Source organism: Hippoglossus stenolepis, chromosome 5 (genome assembly GCF_022539355.2).
Source record: "Hippoglossus stenolepis isolate QCI-W04-F060 chromosome 5, HSTE1.2, whole genome shotgun sequence".
In the NCBI taxonomy this organism is placed as follows: domain Eukaryota; kingdom Metazoa; phylum Chordata; class Actinopteri; order Pleuronectiformes; family Pleuronectidae; genus Hippoglossus; species Hippoglossus stenolepis.
The window spans coordinates 27,402,679-27,422,407 of record NC_061487.1 but is presented as its reverse complement, the minus strand read 5'-3'; the positions used below and the strand labels follow the sequence as shown (position 1 = coordinate 27,422,407).

At 45.5% G+C, this 19,729-nt stretch overlaps 4 protein-coding genes across 4 annotated transcripts in view; 2 read left to right on the top strand and 2 right to left on the bottom strand.

Moving 5' to 3' along the window:
* Positions 1-1,055: 1,055 nt before the first annotated feature.
* il17c (interleukin 17c) lies at positions 1,056-3,633 on the top strand. Its single transcript, XM_035155874.2, has 3 exons — positions 1,056-1,070; positions 1,154-1,392; positions 2,868-3,633. Exons 1-3 carry the CDS (start codon positions 1,056-1,058, stop codon positions 3,112-3,114), a joined length of 501 nt encoding a protein of 166 aa, XP_035011765.1. The 3' UTR covers positions 3,115-3,633.
* Positions 3,634-4,220: 587 nt separating this feature from the next.
* On the bottom strand, positions 4,221-9,488 carry utp4 (UTP4 small subunit processome component). Its single transcript, XM_035155865.2, has 17 exons — positions 9,349-9,488; positions 9,008-9,172; positions 8,341-8,529; positions 8,145-8,229; positions 7,942-8,031; positions 7,486-7,697; positions 7,219-7,390; positions 6,988-7,079; positions 6,778-6,874; positions 6,574-6,638; positions 6,130-6,252; positions 5,865-6,021; positions 5,682-5,788; positions 5,402-5,497; positions 5,102-5,287; positions 4,660-4,770; positions 4,221-4,482 (listed from the first exon to the last, which is right to left on the bottom strand). Exons 2-17 carry the CDS (start codon positions 9,164-9,166, stop codon positions 4,366-4,368), a joined length of 2,058 nt encoding a protein of 685 aa, XP_035011756.1. The 5' UTR covers positions 9,167-9,172; positions 9,349-9,488; the 3' UTR covers positions 4,221-4,365.
* On the top strand, positions 9,480-12,835 carry chtf8 (CTF8, chromosome transmission fidelity factor 8 homolog (S. cerevisiae)). Its single transcript, XM_035155875.2, has 3 exons — positions 9,480-9,637; positions 10,766-10,889; positions 12,310-12,835. The coding sequence occupies exons 1-3, from the start codon at positions 9,618-9,620 to the stop codon at positions 12,574-12,576; spliced, it is 411 nt and encodes a 136-aa protein (XP_035011766.2). The 5' UTR covers positions 9,480-9,617; the 3' UTR covers positions 12,577-12,835.
* Positions 12,836-15,882: 3,047 nt separating this feature from the next.
* has3 (hyaluronan synthase 3) overlaps positions 15,883-19,729 on the bottom strand; it is a 12,108-nt gene continuing 8,261 nt past the window's right edge. The window contains exons 4-5 of the mRNA XM_035155867.2: positions 19,072-19,173; positions 15,883-18,810 (exon numbers count right to left, since the gene is read on the bottom strand). Of these exons, the coding sequence (XP_035011758.2) occupies positions 17,881-18,810; positions 19,072-19,173 (1,032 nt within the window). The 3' untranslated portion in view covers positions 15,883-17,880. The remainder of the gene's footprint in view (positions 18,811-19,071; positions 19,174-19,729) is intronic.

The following is a 19,729-nucleotide window of genomic DNA, read 5'->3' as shown; positions in this document are numbered from 1 at the left end:
TATGAATAAATTAAATTAAATTGATTTCGAAGTTCTGAAGTAAACAAAATCATTTTTTTCCAATTTAATGTCATTTGCATTTCTTTATTCATTATTTAGCCAAATCACAACATACATATCTAATTAAATACAGGTTGTATTGTTTTTTAAGCTTTGAGAAAAACACCAGAACCAAATAAAGTTTAACTTTTTTAAATTCTGAAATTAACAAATATATACATAAATTATTTGATGTATATTTAAATTAATTGAAGTAAACACGTAAATAACTTGGGGTAAGGGAATTAATATATAGATATTGATTCAAAACAAATACATGAGGAAAGACATAATACATAGTATTTCTCCACAGACACTTGACCATTAATGACATTAATCCACCAAATCACTGACCTTCAGTTATACTTCAAAATGTTTACCCTAATCAATGCTGCTAAAACCTTTATCTTGATGTTCTCCTTTACACTTGACATCCATTGCACTTCTGTCCGTCCTGGGAGACGGATCCTCACATGTGGCTCTCTGAGGTTTCTACCTTCTTTCCCTGTTAAAAGGGTTTTTAAGTAGTTTTTCCTGACTCTTGTTGAGGGTTAAGGGCAGAGGATGTCACACCATGTTAAAGCCCTATGAGACAAATTGTGATTTGTGAATATGGGCTATACAAATAAAATTTGATTGATTGATTGATAATATCTATATATCTTCTGTAAAGACAGAAACAGTTCATACTTGTTTCTAACCCAAACAAGAACATTACATCATCATTTAAGTTAAGGCAAAGTAAAATATGTGTGTGTGTGTGTGTGTGTGTGTGTGTGTGTGTGGGCGTGTGGGCGTGTGCGTGTGTTCACTTTCACTCAAGCAACTAAAAACTCGTTCTCACTTCCTCGTGCCGCCGCCGGTTTTTCCCAGGTGAGCTCGATAAATACTGGCTGCACGAGACAGATGGTTAGTTACAGTCGAGAGGACCAGCTGCTCCACATCTGCTCCACAGCTGGTTATCACCTGGTTATCACCTGGTTATCATTTGGTTATCACCTGGTCAGAGGCACAGAATGGACTTGACGCAGGTGAGTTTCAGACCCAGTCTTTTCCTCCTCCATCCCCTCATCTCTCCCCCTGCTCACCCTCCATCTCCCCCCTGCACCCCCAGCTGCTGCTCGGCCTCGCCCTCCTGCTCTCCCCGGTGTGGAGCTGTAAGACGGGCCGCTGCTTTGAGGACCAGGACCTGGAGGAGGCTGCGGAGAAGAGGCTGCGGACGCACTACGCTCATCACCTGGAGCTGTCGCCTGCAGCGGCGGCGGCGGACTCTCCTGCCTCCTGCCCGGTGGAGCTGTACCAGCAGCGGCCTCTGGAGCTCAGTGACCGGTCCGTGTCGCCCTGGAGATACGTGTGAGTAAAGCTCTTCATCCAAAGGTCTTCATCAGCCTGCTGGGACTCACGAAGAAGCTTCTCCCGTGACAGATTCCATCACTTGGCTCTTTCACTGAACCACGGCAGGAGAAAGTCAAACATGTGTAAATAGTTGGGAATTACCTGTTTAATATTTAACAGAGTTCTGGATTTTAAACTCATGTGATTGCGGGGTTTTTCTGGATGAAAGTGAAATAACAGTAAATCTGATCGCACTCAAACTCTCAGAGTACAAATACAAGTTCCAGTGAACTGCATCGTGTTGACTGAAGTTATACATGAAAGCAAAGTACTTTGAATTCCGCAGTAGTTGATAAAGACGATGTAAGTAATAAAAGTAATAAAAGTAATGGAGTCAAAAGTTCAATATTTTAGAAAAGTTGACTTTGGAAAAGTTGTGAGAGCGAGGAGTGAAATTATAATAATTATTAATTATATAAAGTAAATGTCATGTAAATCATTTAAACGCTGTCACATCTTAATGTTGTCATGTGTATCCGGGTAGAATAACGAGGAAACACCGCGGGGCCGCGCAAAACGCCTGCGTGTGATGCAATTAGGCAGCGCAAAAAGTCTGACGTCACTCATCTGCGTCGCAGTGATGAGTAAGTGCGCGTGCACGCGCCTCACTATTAGGAAGCTGCGGTGACGCGCAGGTGTGACCGAGGGGAAGTCCCGTCTCTCTCTCTCTCTCTCTCTCTCTCCCTCTCTCTCTCTCTCTCTCTCTCTCTCTCTCTCTCTCTCTCTCTCTCTCTCTCTCTCTCTCTCCCTCTCTCCCTCTCTCTCTCTGTTCCCACTCTCTCTCTCTCTCTTTCCTCTCTCTCTCTCTCTCTCTCTCTCTCTCTCTCTCTCTCCCTCTCTCTCTCTCTCTCTCTCTCTCCCCTCTCTCTCTCTCTCTCTCTCTGTTCCCCACTCTCTCTCTCTCTCTCTCTCTCTCTCTCTCTCTCTCTCTCTGTCTCTCTCTCTCTCTCCCTCTCTCCCTCTCTCTCTCTCTGTTCCCCACTCTCTCTCTCTCTCTCTCTGTCTCTCTCTCTCTCTCTCTCTCTCTCTCTCTCTCTCTCTCTCTCTCGCTCTCTCTCTCTCACGCTCTCTCTCTCTCACGCTCTCTCTCTCTCTCACGCTCTCCCTCTCTCTCTCACGCTCTCTCTCTCTGTCTCTCTCTCTCTCTCTCTCACGCTCTCTCTCTCTCTCTCTCTCTCTCTCTCATCTCTCTCTCTCTGTCTATTTAGAATCTATCTATCTCTACTGATCTGTGTCTTTATCTCAAATCCGACTCTTGAATCTAATCTGTTTACCTCTGTTCAGTGACTCGTCCTTATGACGTATTACTTATCCTCCTGTCTTTGATGTTTTTATTTGTCTTCTCTCTGAAGCTCATTGTAACTTTTTAAAGGTTTGAAGTTTTTATTATGATAATCAGCTGCTGACCGACTCCCCCCCCCGTTGCTCTGCAGGATTAAACCCATGAAGGATCACTTCCCCTCCACCTACGCTGAGGCCCAGTGCCTGTGCTCAGGCTGCATCCTGATCCAGGGCAAGAATCCTCCCAGGGAGAGTCTGGACTACAACTCCGTGCCCGTGCTGCAGAGCCGCGTGTTCCTGAGGAGGGAGCTCTGCAGCGACGGGAAGAGGTACCACCTGAAGCCCGTCACCGTGGAGGTCGCTGTGGGCTGCACCTGCGCCAGGGTCAAGTCCTCCTAGGAGCTGCCACGAGGAAACGCCACACTCGGCCCCGACCCTGAACACACTACTGTCTATTTATTTAAAGCCACCAAGTTCTCTCAGCGGTCGGACGTCCTGCTGTGATTGGTGGACACGCCGACCTCCACACGCGGCTGGAGGTCAAATGCATGTTATTTATTATCAGTGAGGAAGTGATGATGGATGCGTGTGTGATGTTGTAGGTCTTTGTGGACCCGTCTTCTCTTTATCATGCACTTGTTTTCATATTGATGACCTCGTCATCGAAGAAAATGGCTATTGTATAGTTCTATAAAACTAATAATTTAACAGCTAATATTTTAATAATAATCTATTTATTTGTTTTGCACTTGTTGGAGCAACTGAAGGTTAAAAATTCTCATGAATGAATGAGGAGGATTTTCTATTTATTTATGTGGCACATCCTGTAGGTTTGGTCCCAGTGGGACTTTGAGTCTGTCACAGACGAGAATGTGAAGCTTCTTTGAAGCAGAAGGAATAAAAATGTTGCTTATTTAAGAAACTGTGTCGTCACTGTTTGTTCTTCTTGTATCACTGACGTCAGATCTGGTAGAATCTGTTCCGGCTGGTTGGGGGTGGAAGAGGCAGAACTCTGGGGGGAGTCGGGTTTTCTTTTAAACCGGTTCACTCAGGGTTTGCAGCGTGAAACAGTGGATTTCTAAAAATTTATAATTTAGTTTAGTTTATTTAACATTATGAGACTTATTATCCAACTTGCGTCTGGATGTCGATGTAAGAATCTAAATCCATTAAAAACATAATTAAAATGTATTATAAACTTTGACTTGACATTGATTAAACAATAGATTATAATAAACTAAATATTTATTTGACACGTTTTTCTTAATTTCTTAAAACTGGGAATAAGTCGGCTCTGAAGTTTATTCAGATTCACCTACAGTTTGTTGAATTCGAACCTTCAGCCTTGTTTAGACATGAAACTTTGTTTTTAAAACCACAACAGATGTTTTCCAGACATTTAAAAATTGAGAGCAGCTACTTTGTAAAACCACATTATTCTATCGTCTGATCTGAGATGAAAAAACACATATAAGATATGATACAGAATTCAAAAGCCAAACAACGACAGTATTTATGTCTATTTATTACATGTTTTTTTACAAAGTGTTCACACGTTAAAACTTGTTGACGATGATTAGGTTTAAAGTGAGTTAACACATTAAGGTAACAAACGTTTCTTCTGGCTGAGAAAAACCTGCTTCAGTTCATTTATGTGGCAAATTTCTTCTGCCGGACAGGAGCCGGCAGCTGAGACATGATGTCCAGCAGGGGGCGCTCCACTACCACCAGAGACAGGTCCTCCAGTAAACTCACACACAGGAGATGCTGTGGGACAACGTGAGACATCAGTAAGTAAAACAAATCATTTAACATTGGACTCGACTCCACAACCTCCCGCTGAACAGAAGTGAAGCCAAATGATCCTGAGACGTGAGCAGCCATCTTGTACTCGGTCATGAGAGTGAGGATCAGGTGCTGAAGATCTCCTGTGTGCCGACGTACCTGGAAGTTCTTGCTGATCTTGAAGGCGTGACTGTGTCGGACCCGCTCGGCCTCGGGGAGACTCCTCAGCATCATCTGGTTGTAGAGCGGACTCTTCGCTTCAGGGAGCGGCTGCAACAGGAAACAGAAACAACACATCCTGTTTTATTCATCCATCTGTTACTGAAATACACAAGACACTGACAAACTAACTTCTGCACTTCCATGTGTTTGGGAGCTGAAAACTAAATTATGTGACTGTTGATGTTTTAATGTCACATTTATTAAAAAGAATCTTCATTACAAACTGACTCGGACTGAAACCGCCATGACTTTTATTTATACATGAAAAGTTAACACCGTCTAAATCCTGTGGTTCAGCCCGTTTGGCTCAGGACTGACCTCCTGTGGCAAAGGGAGGTGTTCCTAATAAAGTGCTCAGTGGCTGCAGAGGCTCACGTACCAGACTCTGGTCGATGATGCAGAACATGAAGGTGTCGTGCAGGAGGATGTGAGCCGAGTTTCTGGGGTTGAAGGTGACGTGGGTGACGGGCGTGTCCCGCTCCAGCCACAGAGAGTGAAGCCCTTGTTTCTGCAGCTTCCGGCTCCACTCGGTGTATTCCTTCTGCCCCAGGGAGAACTCAAAGATCTGCACACACACACACTGTCATGAGACCTGGAGAGTGTGTGTCTGACTTTAACTGTGACAGGTTATTGCTGTTATTCACAGAGCGTTGGACAAACCCTGACGCAGTGTGTTTACCTGCTGGTCGGCGTGCACGGTGACGAGGTTGCTGGTCACAGGATTGACGGCGATCGCAGTGGGACAGGAGCGGTAGACGGGAACCGTGCAGTGAAGCTGTGAACAAACACACACACACACACACACACACACACACACACACACACACACACACACACACACACACACACACACACACACACACACACACACACACACACACACACACACACAGGAGTTCTTCACTGAATCTTTATGGGTTAAACCTGACAAAGGTTAATGACAGTGAGTTGAGAGCGACCTTCATCGTGTGCAGGTTGTAGACGTGGACCTCACAGGCCGTGTTCGCTGTCGCGAGCCACTTCCCGTCCTCGCTGGCGAACAGCAGGTGGACCGGCTGCCTGGAGCCTGCAGATTAAACAGAGGCAGTGACACACTGAGCAGAGACAAGCTGCAGGGTTCAGGGAGTCTGTCTTCAACTCACCTGACTTGGGTTTGAGGGTGGAAAGGTATTTGCACTCCGACTGGTTGAGGGCGACCACGATGACGGAGGAGTGGTTCGAGGAGGCAAAGAGCTTGGAGGAGTCGGGGGAGAAGCAGAGCCGGTGCACAGAGCAAAGGCTCTTGGGTAATTTGGACACCTGGAAAGAAACGGATCAGTGAGATTCATGTTTTTCCTTGAATGAATTGACTTTTAAACCAGCAGCTTGATTAAAGTGAGCCTGGCGGTTCAGTGATGATCACGTCACCTTGGTGATGCTGATGTTGTTGTCGTCGTACTGAATTCTGTACAGACGGACGCTGGAGACGGTGGAGTAGGACATCCAGCCGCCGCACGGAGACAAGGCGCTGCAGCAGATCTGATCGTCTCCCTGCGGACGTCACAACACACAACCAGCTTCACGTGTCAATCTTCTCTTAACGACAGGAAGTGACCTCACTGAGGAGAACTTAGACCTGTGAGCTTCTGCTCGTGATGCATTAACTAAAACCTGAGTGTTTAATGAAGATTCACAAAAACAACCAAGCTATGTTCACTTCTCATCAGTACACACACACACACACACACACACACACACACACACACACACACACACACACACACACACACACACACACACACACACACACACACACACACACACACACACACACACACACACACACACACACACACACACACACACACACACCTTCCGCTTGAGGTGGATCAGTTTCTCTGGTTTCCTCTTCACAGGCAGACTTTCACCAGCTCGTCCTGTAAACACACAGAAACCAGAACAATAAATACACAACAAAGATTCAGTCAGACACAACGACTCGTTAATCAGATCTATTCTTGTGTTTGTGTGTTTGTGTGTGTGTTGTGTGTGTTGTGTGTGTTGTGTTTCCCTCACCGTGTCCTTCACCCTCTCCTAATCTCCACAGCTCTAAATGTTCAGGGAACTGGAAAAGCAGCAGACCTGCTTTCTTTGCACAACAAACCAGACTCCTCTGCACGGAAGGGAAGAAGAAAACCAGTCTCATGTACATGTACATGATGAGATGCAAAGAATAATATCAAATCTTTTCTTCTTAAAGTCATAAAGTACAGGAACTGGACTCACGTGAGGAAAAGCTATTTTGCGCAGTGATGACTCCAGGGTGTTCTTCTCCACCTTGTCCAGCAGGGGTCGCACTACCAGCTGGGTGTCCATACCTGATGTCATGAGAACATCGTCGTTATAAGGTTTATTGTTTTAATTATGATTCTTTTGTTTTGTTACATCAGTGATGAGACTCTAACAGGCGTCAGTGGTTTTATATATAAAACAGAAAACAGCAGGTTCAACACCGACCTCCAGAAACCACAGCCGTCTCTGTGTGGACCAGCGCCCTCACATCATGCGAGTGGTTTTTAAAGGTCCTGGTTCGGACCCACTCTTTGTCCTGCTGAGCCACAGTGGAGGAGAGGAACTGGAACTGGATGACTGTGCCCTCCGATGTCCCGGCGATAACACTGCTCTCATCCTGTTCAGCAAAAGGTTAACATCGTTTATTCTGCCGGGTCGTGAACATAACGAAGTGTCTGGAAGTTGTGTCGTAAACTTCAGTCACACGTTTACCTGTGAAACAGCGAGAGACAGAACGTCCCACTTAGAAACCAGGTGAGTTCTGACCAGCGTTCCCGTGTGTCCGTCCCAGATCTGGACTTTTCCCGCAGAGTCGCCGCTGATGATCGTGTGGTCGGACAAGAAGACGACGCTCCAGACCACCACCTCCTGGCTCTTGGACGTCCCGACACCTCTGTCCACCAGGAGTCTGTGTGTGGCTCGACCTGAAGAGAAGAGAATCAAACTTCATCTGTAAGAACCGTGATAACAAACCAAAGTTTGTCTCATAGGGATTCAAAATGCAATACATCAAGCTGACAGTGAGCGCCCCCTGCTGGATCACCAAGACAGATGCGCTTCTGGGTTGTATATTTTAACTAGAACAGGTCATGAGTTGTGAATACAAAGTTTCAGCCTCACTTCGCAGTGATTAGACACCAGAGTCACTTCAGGATCAAATCTTCTCACCTGTTTCAGCATCAAAGATTCTGATCATGTCCATCAAACCAGCAGCGATCAGAGAACCGGTCGGGTGCCAGGACAGAGATATAATACGTCCTGGAAGATCACACACAGTTCAAATGATAAGGAAGACACACAAATACACAACTGTAGACAAAGGGATGGCTGGATGGATATTAAGAAACATCCCTGAACCAGATGTTTCTCACCTTTCTGCCGGTCCAGGTTTCTCTGAAACTGAATCTTCTTCTCTTGAATCTCAAACATCTTCACTGTCCCGTCCTCACAGCCGACCTGACACAGAAAACATTCACTCTGTTAAAAACCGAGCAAACATTGGTCCTTTGTGGAGGAATTCGAGCAACGTGAGCAAATTGAATATAAGATCCACTCGTCTCGACTGACCGCCAGCAGGGATCCCTGGCTGTTGGCGCTGATGGTCCAGACTGGTCCTCCGTACGCCTCCACGGTGTACCTGGGCCTCAGGTTCTCCAGGTCGTACTCCGTGATCTCCCCATTCAGACCAGCAGCGAACAGACGCTGGCCCACCCAACACAGAGCCTCCACCGTCCTGCCGTCCTGTCCCGGGATCACCTGGGCACCAGAAACACATCACAATATAAGTGTGGAGATGATACATCCAGTTCCCAGGCTGCGTTCAGACGAGGTGTTTAGAGATCTGATCAGTGTTCAGTGGGTCTGGTCACAGCTGGTTTTACAATGTGTCCTGCATGTGTCTCCTGTGATGAATATACATGTTAATAATCAGGTGTGTTGTTGTGTTCGGTTCCTCCTCAGAGCAAAGTGGACGAATGACACCTGAGATAAATCTGGAGGTCTGACGCCTCCTCACAACAAATCCACTGGACACGATCATCAGGCCAAGTTCAGACTGAACCCACTGAGCTCTCAAAGGGAGACAGAGATACACGGAGCTGCACAGGAAGGAGACTGTCCCCTGGGTTTTAAACACGCAGCTCCCTAGAGAAGCTGGTTCATGTGAAGTTGGAGCTCCTCTGTGTGTGAACCCTCAGTCTGCAGGGGGGGGGGTCCGGTTCCTCGGAGCTCTTACCTTCTCCTGGAAGTAGTTGTCGTTGAAGTTGAAGACCTCCACGGCTCCGTCGGCCCGGGCCAGGGCCAGCCGCTCCGAGCCGCTGTGGAAGGCCAGGGCCCGGACCGCAGCGGGCGTGTGGTCGAAGAATCGAACACGATGAACCGTGAACTCCCCCATGTCTCACTGTGGGGGGGGGAGGACAGAGAAACAGAGAAACAGGTCAAACACGTGTAAAACACATGTAAACACGCTGTTCCCCCCGCGAGTTAAACCAAAACCTCCCGGTAAACACGCGGGACTTTTCATTCCCGGGTCAGAAACTTCAACAACAGTAAAAGTCAGAATAAAACGTAACGAACCGTTTGTTTTCTTTGACTTTTCCACGCAGTTTAATCCACAAACCGGAAAAACATCAGGAACCACGTTGAGCAGATCCGACCCGGAACTGATCCACCGGCAGCAGGAAACGGAAACACGTCAGTGCAGTGACGCAGCTGGCGGTAAACGCTGTTGACATCTGAGCTGGTTTGATGTTGTTGAATAACGAACCTGGATGGAACCTGTTTTAGTTAAATACTAATATTAACATTAATATTAATATCTAGCGACGTCACTTTCCTTCAGGACAATGGTTCAAATCGTCGTCAGGTAAGAACAGTGAACTAACTTCACTTTAACTTCACATTAACTTCACTTTAACTTCTGGTTCAACTTGATTTGAAGCAACTCACAGGAGAACTGCTTTAATTTAAATGTTATGTTATTATTTTCAGGACATTCTCGGCATCATAGAAGAGTAAAAACTGTACGTTTGTCCACGTTGTTCTTTTTAAGTAAAGATTGAGAGTAAATATAAATCATTTAAACCACAGTGAAATAGAATCATGTAGCTAAATACAAGAGGACACGTGGGAGCCACAGGCAAACAAGTTACAAATATAAACAGAAACAGGATTATGTGGATTTATTCAGTTTTTTAGTTTGAGTGGAAACAGAAGATTGAAGGTTGAGATAAAAACTGTATTTATGAGTTGAAACTGACACAAGATCAAGGTTAAATTAAAGTAATTTGCACTTTGTTCAATATTCACTGACCAATTTATTACCATTTATTAAATAAATATGTTTTACTTATTACTTATATTACTTTTAAAAAATGGACGTGGAACATTTGACCAGGAATCATTCATAATAACTTACAATAGAAAGATAAAACAAAAGATATTAAAAATAATAACAAAACAAACTATTTAAAAATGTTTACAGATATAAATGTATAATTCTCTTGGCATTGGTCGGTTTGACCTTTTTAATGTGTCTGTTAAGTTGAGACAAGTAATTCTTAGTGTATTCAACCAATACTTATATATGTAGTATAATAGAGATTCAGTGGTTTGTCCTTCATCATTACTCTGGACTGGTCCCATTTGAGAGAAGAATCTTTATATTATTTATTAATGTGATGATAAGTATTGAACCTTGTATGAAACAGGTAGCTTCCACCTTCACGACTCTGCTGCAGTGAAACTAAAGGAAGTCTGGAACACTTCTCGTGTCCTTTCACAAGGAGGCTTCTCTGTTTCCTCTGCTGAAGGAAGCACTGAAGCACCTTTTCTCAGCGTTGACTTTGTATCATACCAGCTTCTTCAGGTCATTTCACTCAGTAAAGAGTTGTCAGGGAGATTCGATCACAGCCGACAGCCTCCTCTCTCCAGGTTGAAGCCTCTCTAGATGATTGTAGCTGACGCTGGTGTGTGTGTGTGTGTTCTCCGTCAGAGGCAGCGTGGATGGCAGCAGTCCTCCAGAGTGGCTGCTGGTGGAGCTTCAGGGAGAGATGGTGTCCAGACACAACTCCGGCCTGGCAGGAAATGTGATGGGAGACCTGCTCTACACCAAAGAGGTCAAGAGAATAATGAAAATGTCCCTTTTCAGATACTAAACTGGGCAAAGTTCTGCTTCCACCCCTTCAAGCTGGAGGCGTTTCTGAATTCTCCTTTCTTACATGATGGATACACCGATCCGTGATGAAAGTAATCGATTGTCTGTCTGTCTTTGGTTTCCGACTCTTGATGGATGTAAGTTTTTACCCCCTGATGGAACAGAATCATTTTACTTTAAGGGACATAGCATGCAAATTCCACTTTGCTAGTGCTTCTACAGGTTAATGTGGGTATCTGGCATGTCTACCAACCCAAAAACTCTGGGGAAAAAACACTCGCGCGTTTTGTTATAGTTCCTCAAGTCAGAAACGTCATCTGTTCCTTCCTGGTATTGTCGTAACAGGAACTGGAAGTCTCCCTACATGGTCTTGGCCCCCTCCCCTCCCCCACTCGTTACTTCCGTGTTTACACCGGGCAGCGCAGCGCCGTTCCCGCACGCAGCGGCTGTTCACGGGAGCATTCTCCGCTGGTCAGCTGCGATTCCTCAGGCATTTCTGGATGTTGGGACCGAGCTGCAGCAGCTGCTCGACCCGCTCTCTGCGTGAGCTGAATTTGTGTCGCGCCACAGCACAGTGTGGAGGACTTCCCAGTGTTCAGCCTACCCGAACCCGACATTCAGGGTACAACAACAGCGGAGCAGAATCGCGGCTGACCTATATGTACAGTCTAGGGGCTGACCAGCAAATGTCTCGTGGAACAGCCAGGCGGCGCGCGGCTGCTGTCTTCCCACTGCCAGCTGTGGAAGACTTCCGCATGTTCAGCTCTACTGTATGCGGTTACAGTAGTTCGCGTCGGTTGTAGTTCCGCGGTACAGTAGTTCCGCCGGTACCGAGCGCTGCGAGGCAGCGCAGCGCGTTCTCACGCAGCCGCCTGGCTGTTCCGGCATTCTCGCTGGTCAGCCCCATAGACTGTATATAAAGTCAGCCCGATTCTGCTTTCTCGCTTGTTGTACCCGTTGAATGTGGTTCGGGTAAATGATGGTCATAGCCCCCTCTTTCTCTCTCTGTCTGTCTGCTGTGTGCTGGTAGTGGGGGCAGGGACATTAATTATGTGATTGGGAAAATTAAAACCAGGACAACAAGGGAATACAAAGTATGGGATGCATATTTGATAATTTATATCATATAAAATATGTAATTTATATCGTTTAAAATCATGGGGGGAGGGCTGGCTCATTAGCATTTAAAGAACAGGCAGTCAAAACGGTCCTCTGTGGAGGCTGTTTATACAGGGTAAAAAGGTGCTGTTTATATGATCTTGTGGTATTTTGACCAAAGTATGTTACAGACATTTCATTAAGACCCAAGGAACCATATCAACTTGTGGTAAAATGGGCATGCTATGTCCCCTTTAACGGTTCTGTGTTCCTCTCTCCACCAGGGGGTGCCAGTGCTGATTGTGGGACATCACATCCTGTACGGGAAGCAGGTCAAACTGGAGAAAGTCTTTGCCGTCCTCACTAAGCGTTCTGACCACGAGCAGGACACCCAGGACGCTAATGAGGATGATGTCACACAGGTTCCCATGGAGACGGACCAGCAGGGCTCCACCTCCAAGTCTTACTACGTGACGGCCATCATCAAGAGGAAGCTGATCTTTAAGACTCGCCCCAAACCCATCATCACCAATGTGCCCAAGAAGGTGTAGAGCGAGTCCCAGGGTCAGAGGTCAAGAGACTGAACCCTATGACCTTCATGGAACTGATCAGGACTGAGCCTCGTGTTGATCACTGCTGTCGACCTCTGACCTGATTCCAACGAGAGACTTTTAAAGAGACTCGGACAAGTTTCCTGAGATTCTTGGAAATCAAAAGCTGTTTGAAAGGTTTTTACATTTTGAAAACAAATTATTCTAAATAAAACTGTAATAAAACAAAAGAATTCAACAGGACGGATTGATAAATTGTTATAGAATTGTTGTATTTTCATTTGCTTTTGTTTCATCTGACTGTTCGTTTGCATGATTACACAAAAACTACTGAATCGATTACCACGAAACTTGGTGAGAGGATGTGGGAGGAGTCATGAGGATGCAGCGAGACATTAATGGAGCTTGTAGAAAAAATCTGAAATATTTAGAGAACTGATACGAGTGTGTGTAATTTGGTGCAGACCCAAATAAAAATCTGGATCTGATGAATTTAAATGTGGTTTCACACAGGGTCTATGTTAGTAATGATAATGACAACTGACTGAAATGTGTTAGTGAAATCACAAAAAGGCCATTTGAAGTTTTAGAAGGGAAAAACATAAACACAACAAAATGTGCGTCTGTCCCACGTACAGATGACGGAGATCTGCTCGCACCCTGTTTCCAGAACAGAAGAGTAAATGTTTGATCATGGAGGTTCTGCTTCCTAACAGTCATAGTGATGAATAAACTGCAGCTCAGGAGGAGACCAGGGATATAAATCACAGGCTGCAGAGGGCACCCCCGCCCCTCCACGTTACAACATTACACATGATGGAGTCCTATAATAATAATAATGTTCCATTCTGGCATTAAACTAAATCTCAGGATTCAAACTATAGTGTTGTAAGTGATGGCACAGAAGGAAAAAAACAAGAAGTTAATATAATCTTCCTTCAAATGAGCCAAAACATCAGAATTTCCTCTCTGGTCACAGTTTAAAATACAGCAGGTTCCATTCAGAGCATTTGATCAAACAGCTCAGAGAAGGTTTGGTTATAAACATTTAAAAAAACGTGACCCAGTCTTGTCGCCTCCAGCGTTTTGACGCCAGTTTTGTGTGTTTTTGTTTGGAGGAGGGCGACGCCCACGTCGAGGTGAAACACCCGCAGGTAAAAAAAGAAAAGAGTTCACATGGCGAGTGAATGAACTGATTCACTGAGCTGCTGCAAACACACACACACACACTCACACTCTCTCTCTCTAACACACACACACACACACACACACACACACACACACACACACACACACACACACACACACACCCTGGAGCTTGTTTTGAAAGTCCAACCTAGAAGCACGTTGTTAAACGCTCAGTCATTATCAGTGGAACAGAGACTCGTGTGTTTTCACTCTGTGACATAATGTTGCTTTTCATTCACAGCTTCTGTAAAGACGTCTTCGCTCGGATCAGATAAAACCACGTTCACGTTCTGCTGCTGGGAAACGAGAGGGTTTAAGTTCATCAGGCAGAAACATTTCATCACACATCCAAACAGAGGGTCAACACACCAGGTGTCAGGATTTAGGTTTCTGAAAAATGCAAATAAAAGTCTTGAGCGCTGCAGCGTTATGTTAATTCTTCGTCCGAGACTCTGAACCTCGACTTGCTCCTCGCAGCTGCGTCGGCGGTTTGTAAATGAAAAAGGGCTCTGTGTCGATGCACAGTAAGAAAGTGACTTAAACTGTAAAACGCTCTGAGTGGTTGATAAGATCAGTCGATTTACAGCAGAACAAATAGAAGCAGGTCAGAGGTCAGATTAACTGGTGTGTCCGGTGGCCCAGTGGTTAAGATTCAGGTCCAGGTTTGATTCCAGTCAGTAGAGCACAAACCTCCACAGTCCCCTGACATTAACACAAGCCTCCGAGCTGAGGCCATATTACATCAGCTCAGCTACACGTTGGTGTTGGTGGCAGGTTTAACTTTATTTGTTTCTGTGCAAATTGCAAACACTCATATTGTAGATTTCAGTCCTCGAACCATGTTGGATATTTTATTCCCTGGGAAAAGGTAAAATAGTCAAAAACTTCCTTATCTCACGAGTGATGAATACAAATGTCCCAGTTTCCTGGAAATACTTTCAGTAGTTTCTTTATAATCCTGCTGACAAACAAACAGACGAAAGGACAGAGGTGAAAACATAACCTCCTTGGCGCAGGAAACCAAATCCTCTGCCAAAAGAAGAGAAGATGGATCTTTTTCAGTTTGGTATCAAAGTTTTGTTTCGCGGGTGAAAGGCTTCGTTCTCCTGTCGTTTATTCTGTTGTCAGATTTATAACAAACTGTTCGAGCTTCAACTGAAACTGATCCAAAGCCTGAAACTACTTAAAATGGTAAAACACTGATGTTCTTCTCCCATTCATTCTTGAAAATGTATTTCTGTCCATGAATTTTAATACAGTGAACTAAAGATATCGTCAGAATGTGGAAACAGCTTCAGGAGAAATGTCGATGCAGCCATTAACATTTAAATCATGGAGACGTTCCCTGTTTGGTATGAATGGACGGATTGTGTCTAAAACAGAATGCATTTTTAATGACTTAGGAAAATTCCAATATCCTGTGATACGCAGAGAGAAAAGCAGGAAATCAAGACTCATGATCTGTGGCTTCGCTGCTCGACGAACGTTTAATGAACAGTGTGTTTCCTCGTGAAGAGTTCAAGTTTAAACGTTCACATCCGGCTCAAAGTCAAAGACGTTTAACGGCACAGACTCAGGACATGTCCACAGTCGTCGGTGTGATGACGCTCACACGTAAGATTTAAAAAACTGAGTTTGATCTGAAATCAGATGAAACTCAGAGAGGTCATACAGCCACGTGTCAGTAGGGGGTGCTGCAGCCCTACTTCCAGCGTCCTTGTGCGTTAGGGCCTGGTCACACATACATGAATTTTTCAGAGGTGAACCTTCGGCTTCTCGTCGGCTAAGATGCGAATAAAACATTCGCTTCCTGAGGCTTCATGTGGAGTTTGGTGAACTTTGACCTGCGATAGTTGCTTCACATTCATGTGTGTGTGACCGAGCCCTAAACCTGCTAAAGAACAAACAAACAAACAAACAAACAAACAAACAAACAAACAAACAAACAAACGCTGATGAAGAATAACTTGCTTGGTGAAGGTAAATAATAAAAACATCGGAAAACAGTGGAATCAAACGTCCGATCAAAGAATCCTCTTTGGTTTTCAGTCTTTACTCGTGTTGATGCGATGAATGAACAAAGTCTGCACTTACAAAGGTCCAGTTAAGACGACAGAGTCCAGTAGTAAAACTTTACTGTCACAGAAACATCATTTGGCAACTTTACAATATATAAAATGACCGTATACAGTTAAAATGAAATCGCTGAATGAAACTACGCCCCCCTCTGGTGAACTGCAAGATGACCACGTCTGTACAGCAATAAGTTACAGGCTGGACACTGCTCAACAGCACCAAAAATACCCCTGCAGGTCAGAATTGTTCAGATTGTCGGTTAAATCCCAGCTGCTCCACGAAGACACGGCTGCAGCAGATGATTGTGCTGCTCACGGCCGAAGTGTCACACGACGCAGCGTCACATCCAGGAAGTGACAGAACACAGAACCTCCTGTCACATCCAGGAAGTGACAGAACACAGAACCTCTCCCACTCGCACACTCTGCGTCTCTGTGGAGTCGCTAACTGTCGTAAAACGTACATTTAAGGGGAAAGTTTTGTTTTACAGAGCTCACATGGAAATATTTACGTAAACCACAGACTGTAAATAAAGATGGACGACACAACAGCTCCCAAAATTTAGGCTAAACCATCTTGATTGCCCCCTGGTGGCTGGCTGCAGTAAAGGTCGTAAACCTCACCTCCTCCATGTTAGCAGATGAAACATTGACCACAGTAAAAAGTCAAAAAATAAATGGTTTCTCACAGTTGGTTATTTCAGGTAGTTCTTATCACACTGAGGTTTGAATATAAATACATTTTATTATTCGAAGATATAAACCCGGGATGAAGCGTCATGATTGACAGCTGAGACTGACTCGCGATTGGTCGAGATCCCTCCTGCACAGACACTGGCTACAGATTACATCACTAGAACAAAATGGCAGCTCCCATACGTGAAATATTTTGGCTTCATTTTTGACCAGTAGCAGGAAGTGGAAACTGCTGAACGATGTGTTTTATTTGTGTAGAAGATGAAAATAGTTGATTGGACGAGCGCAGGTATCGTAACTTTGGACATCGGCTCAGACTCCGTCTCCAAATGACGCCACCAGGGCTCGTGTCCAGGATCTTTTGGCTTCGGGAGGTAGTGGAGACGCGTCGTCCATCTTTCTTTACAGTCATTGGTTAAAAATGGTTTTAAGTTGCCGTCACCGTTCCTGCTCGGCACTTTCTGCTTCCAGACATGTGATATTTAAAGGATTTTAAAGTAATGTAATGAGTAGTGTAACTCACTACTTCAGTACAGAACGCTAACTGCCTCTTTCCGTGTGTAAAGAGTAACTGGATATTGCTTTTATCAGTAAACGCCTGAACTTTTCCTTTTTCTGATCGTCTCTGTAGTTTTGTGAAGATTTGTCATAAAGCACAAGGATCAATGCACATTTAATATGTTTTTAACTTAAACCAACACAAGTTTGCCTCAAGAGAATATTCACATCTATTCATTTACACTCAATCAGGTCTTGATTCTGCAGCAACTTTAAACTTGATCTGCTTTCAACGTCTGAATCCACCTGAAGTTCCCTCATCCCGTCTGGAATACAGCTGCTGGGACGAATCTGCATTTGTGTTTATAATTGTTGCTCATTTTTTAAATCACATTTTATTCCATCTTTTCTAAAATGAAGAACACTAAAACGAGTAAGAACGACCTCTTTGTCTCTTATTTTGTCACTTTTCCTGCTTTTGTATTTATTAAAAGCACAATGCTGCACCCTTCAGTCGCCTCCACAGGTAACCTGCACCCAAACATGTTCTTCTGAGCATTGTATCATCACTTCATAACCTGGTTCAGGTCCGTTTGGTTTGGTTGTTTTAAAGTGAAGCACCATTGAGGATGATATAAGTGGGAGCGCTGTGTGCATCGTCTCTCCGTCTCCCGATTGGATTCCTGCTGCTCAGATTTCAGATTCACACCTTTTTAGCACCAGTGATGAAGATGTGACGGCGGCTGGTTCACAGCTCATCGCTCCAGCAGTGCACGGGGTCGACGGAGACCTCACTGGAATCACACTGCAGTGAGATGTGGTCCCACCAGTCTCTCGGGTGAAGGGTTTATGCCTCCGCATACGCAAGGTGATACTGCTCCTCCCTCTTGTTGCAGCGCTTGGCTACGATTGCGAGGTAGAGCACCAGCAGAATGACCCAGTAGCAGGCGTAGAGTATCGTCCCTGTTATCAACAAGGCTTTCTCTGTCTCACTGAATGGCTCCTGTGTTTCGCAGTAGACGGTGTAGACTACACCTCCGAGCAGCACCATCGCCCACACTGTGACGGGCACGGCGCCAATGAGGTTGACAACGATCTTCCTGCGGCCTGAGGTGCCCCATCCCGCCTTGTTGATGGTGAGCAGGGCAAATATTTTGGCAGGGAGCAAGCTGGACATGTAGACCAGAGAGTAGAGCGACATGAAGATCATGACCAGGCTGCCGCGCAGGAAACAGGCGTAGGTGGCCTTCACCATCCCAACCAGCTGCACCGTCAATAAAAAGAGCAGGATGTTCCAGAGCCGTCCCCGGTAGAAGAGATGGATGACGGTGGCGACCAGGAAGAAGGGGAAGAAGCCGGTGACCACAGACTCGTAGGTCATCCAGAGGCTGTGCTTGTGGAACCACAGGGCGTTGTAGAGCCACTCGCGGAAGTAGGACTTGCTCCATCGAGTCTGCTGGTTGAGCCAACGCAGATACTGAGTTGGCGTCTCGGTCTGGCACTGCGACCGCGCCGTGAATTTCGTCTTGTAGCCGAAGCTGAGCACCCGGTTGGTGAGGTGGCGGTCGTCGCCGAAGCTGCACTTGGAGCCGAGGAAGGTCTGGTGGTACCAGGGCTCCAGGAAGCGCTGGAGCAAAGAGTTCCTGTACATCCCCAGGGGGCCGCTGATGCACTGGACACATCCGAAGTAGGACTGGCAGGCTCGCTCGATGTTGAAGGCCATCCAGTAGCGCACGCTGCTGAGGAAGGAGATCCACGAGTCGTACTTGTTGAGGATCTGGAGGAAGGAGAAGTGGAGAGGAGGAAGTCAGAAACAATCAAGAGGGTTAGTGGGCAGTAGAATTCCAGGTGTAATGTTGACAAGTGAAATTGTCCCGCCCTCGTTGTGGGTGTGTTAGCTTCACGTCTTTGAGAGTCCTGTACGGGTGGTTACTTTATCTGGGCTCATGCACTCCTGCCTTCCACCTCTTTATTATTACACTGGCTTCCCATCGGTGAGCTTGAGGAACAAATATAGATGGAGATAAATATATTTCACCTGCACGTCTCCACCAACTCCTCCCACCATCGCATCTTCCTCGAGGATCTTCAGCATCTCTATGGTACATGCTGGATCCAAGACTGTGTCCGAGTCACACACCTGGAGAAAACACACAACGACAAACACACAGGGTAACAATATTAACACACACACAGACTCACACACACACACAGAGTCAGCTCATTCACAGGCCTTGGTCACGTTTCGGCTGCAGGTGTATCACTGCTGTAATTCAATGACAGAAATGAAAGGCTGCTGACAGGGATCCCAGCTGGTTCACTGTGGCTGTGCAGCACCAGGGTCGGGGGTTTGACCTTTGACCTTTGACCCACTGTAAGGGTTCAGCAGTCGTGTAACAGCTGGAGGAACAAGCGGGTCGTCCAGCGCAGATCCATCAGTTTGGAATGTGAAGAACTAAACTCTTCATATTGTCAGTGTTGATTTACACTTGACTTTAGGACGACTTCTACAACTTCTACATTCATATTCATACAAATTAAATTTAGAATAAGATTAAAATTAGTTTTATAATTGTTGCCCGAGCAGCGAGTCCCTCACACCCCAGCACCACAATTAAATAAAGTTATGATTGTCATAACACAGCAGCACAGACACAGATCAGAGATCAAATCAGCGTGAGGATGAATACAAATCA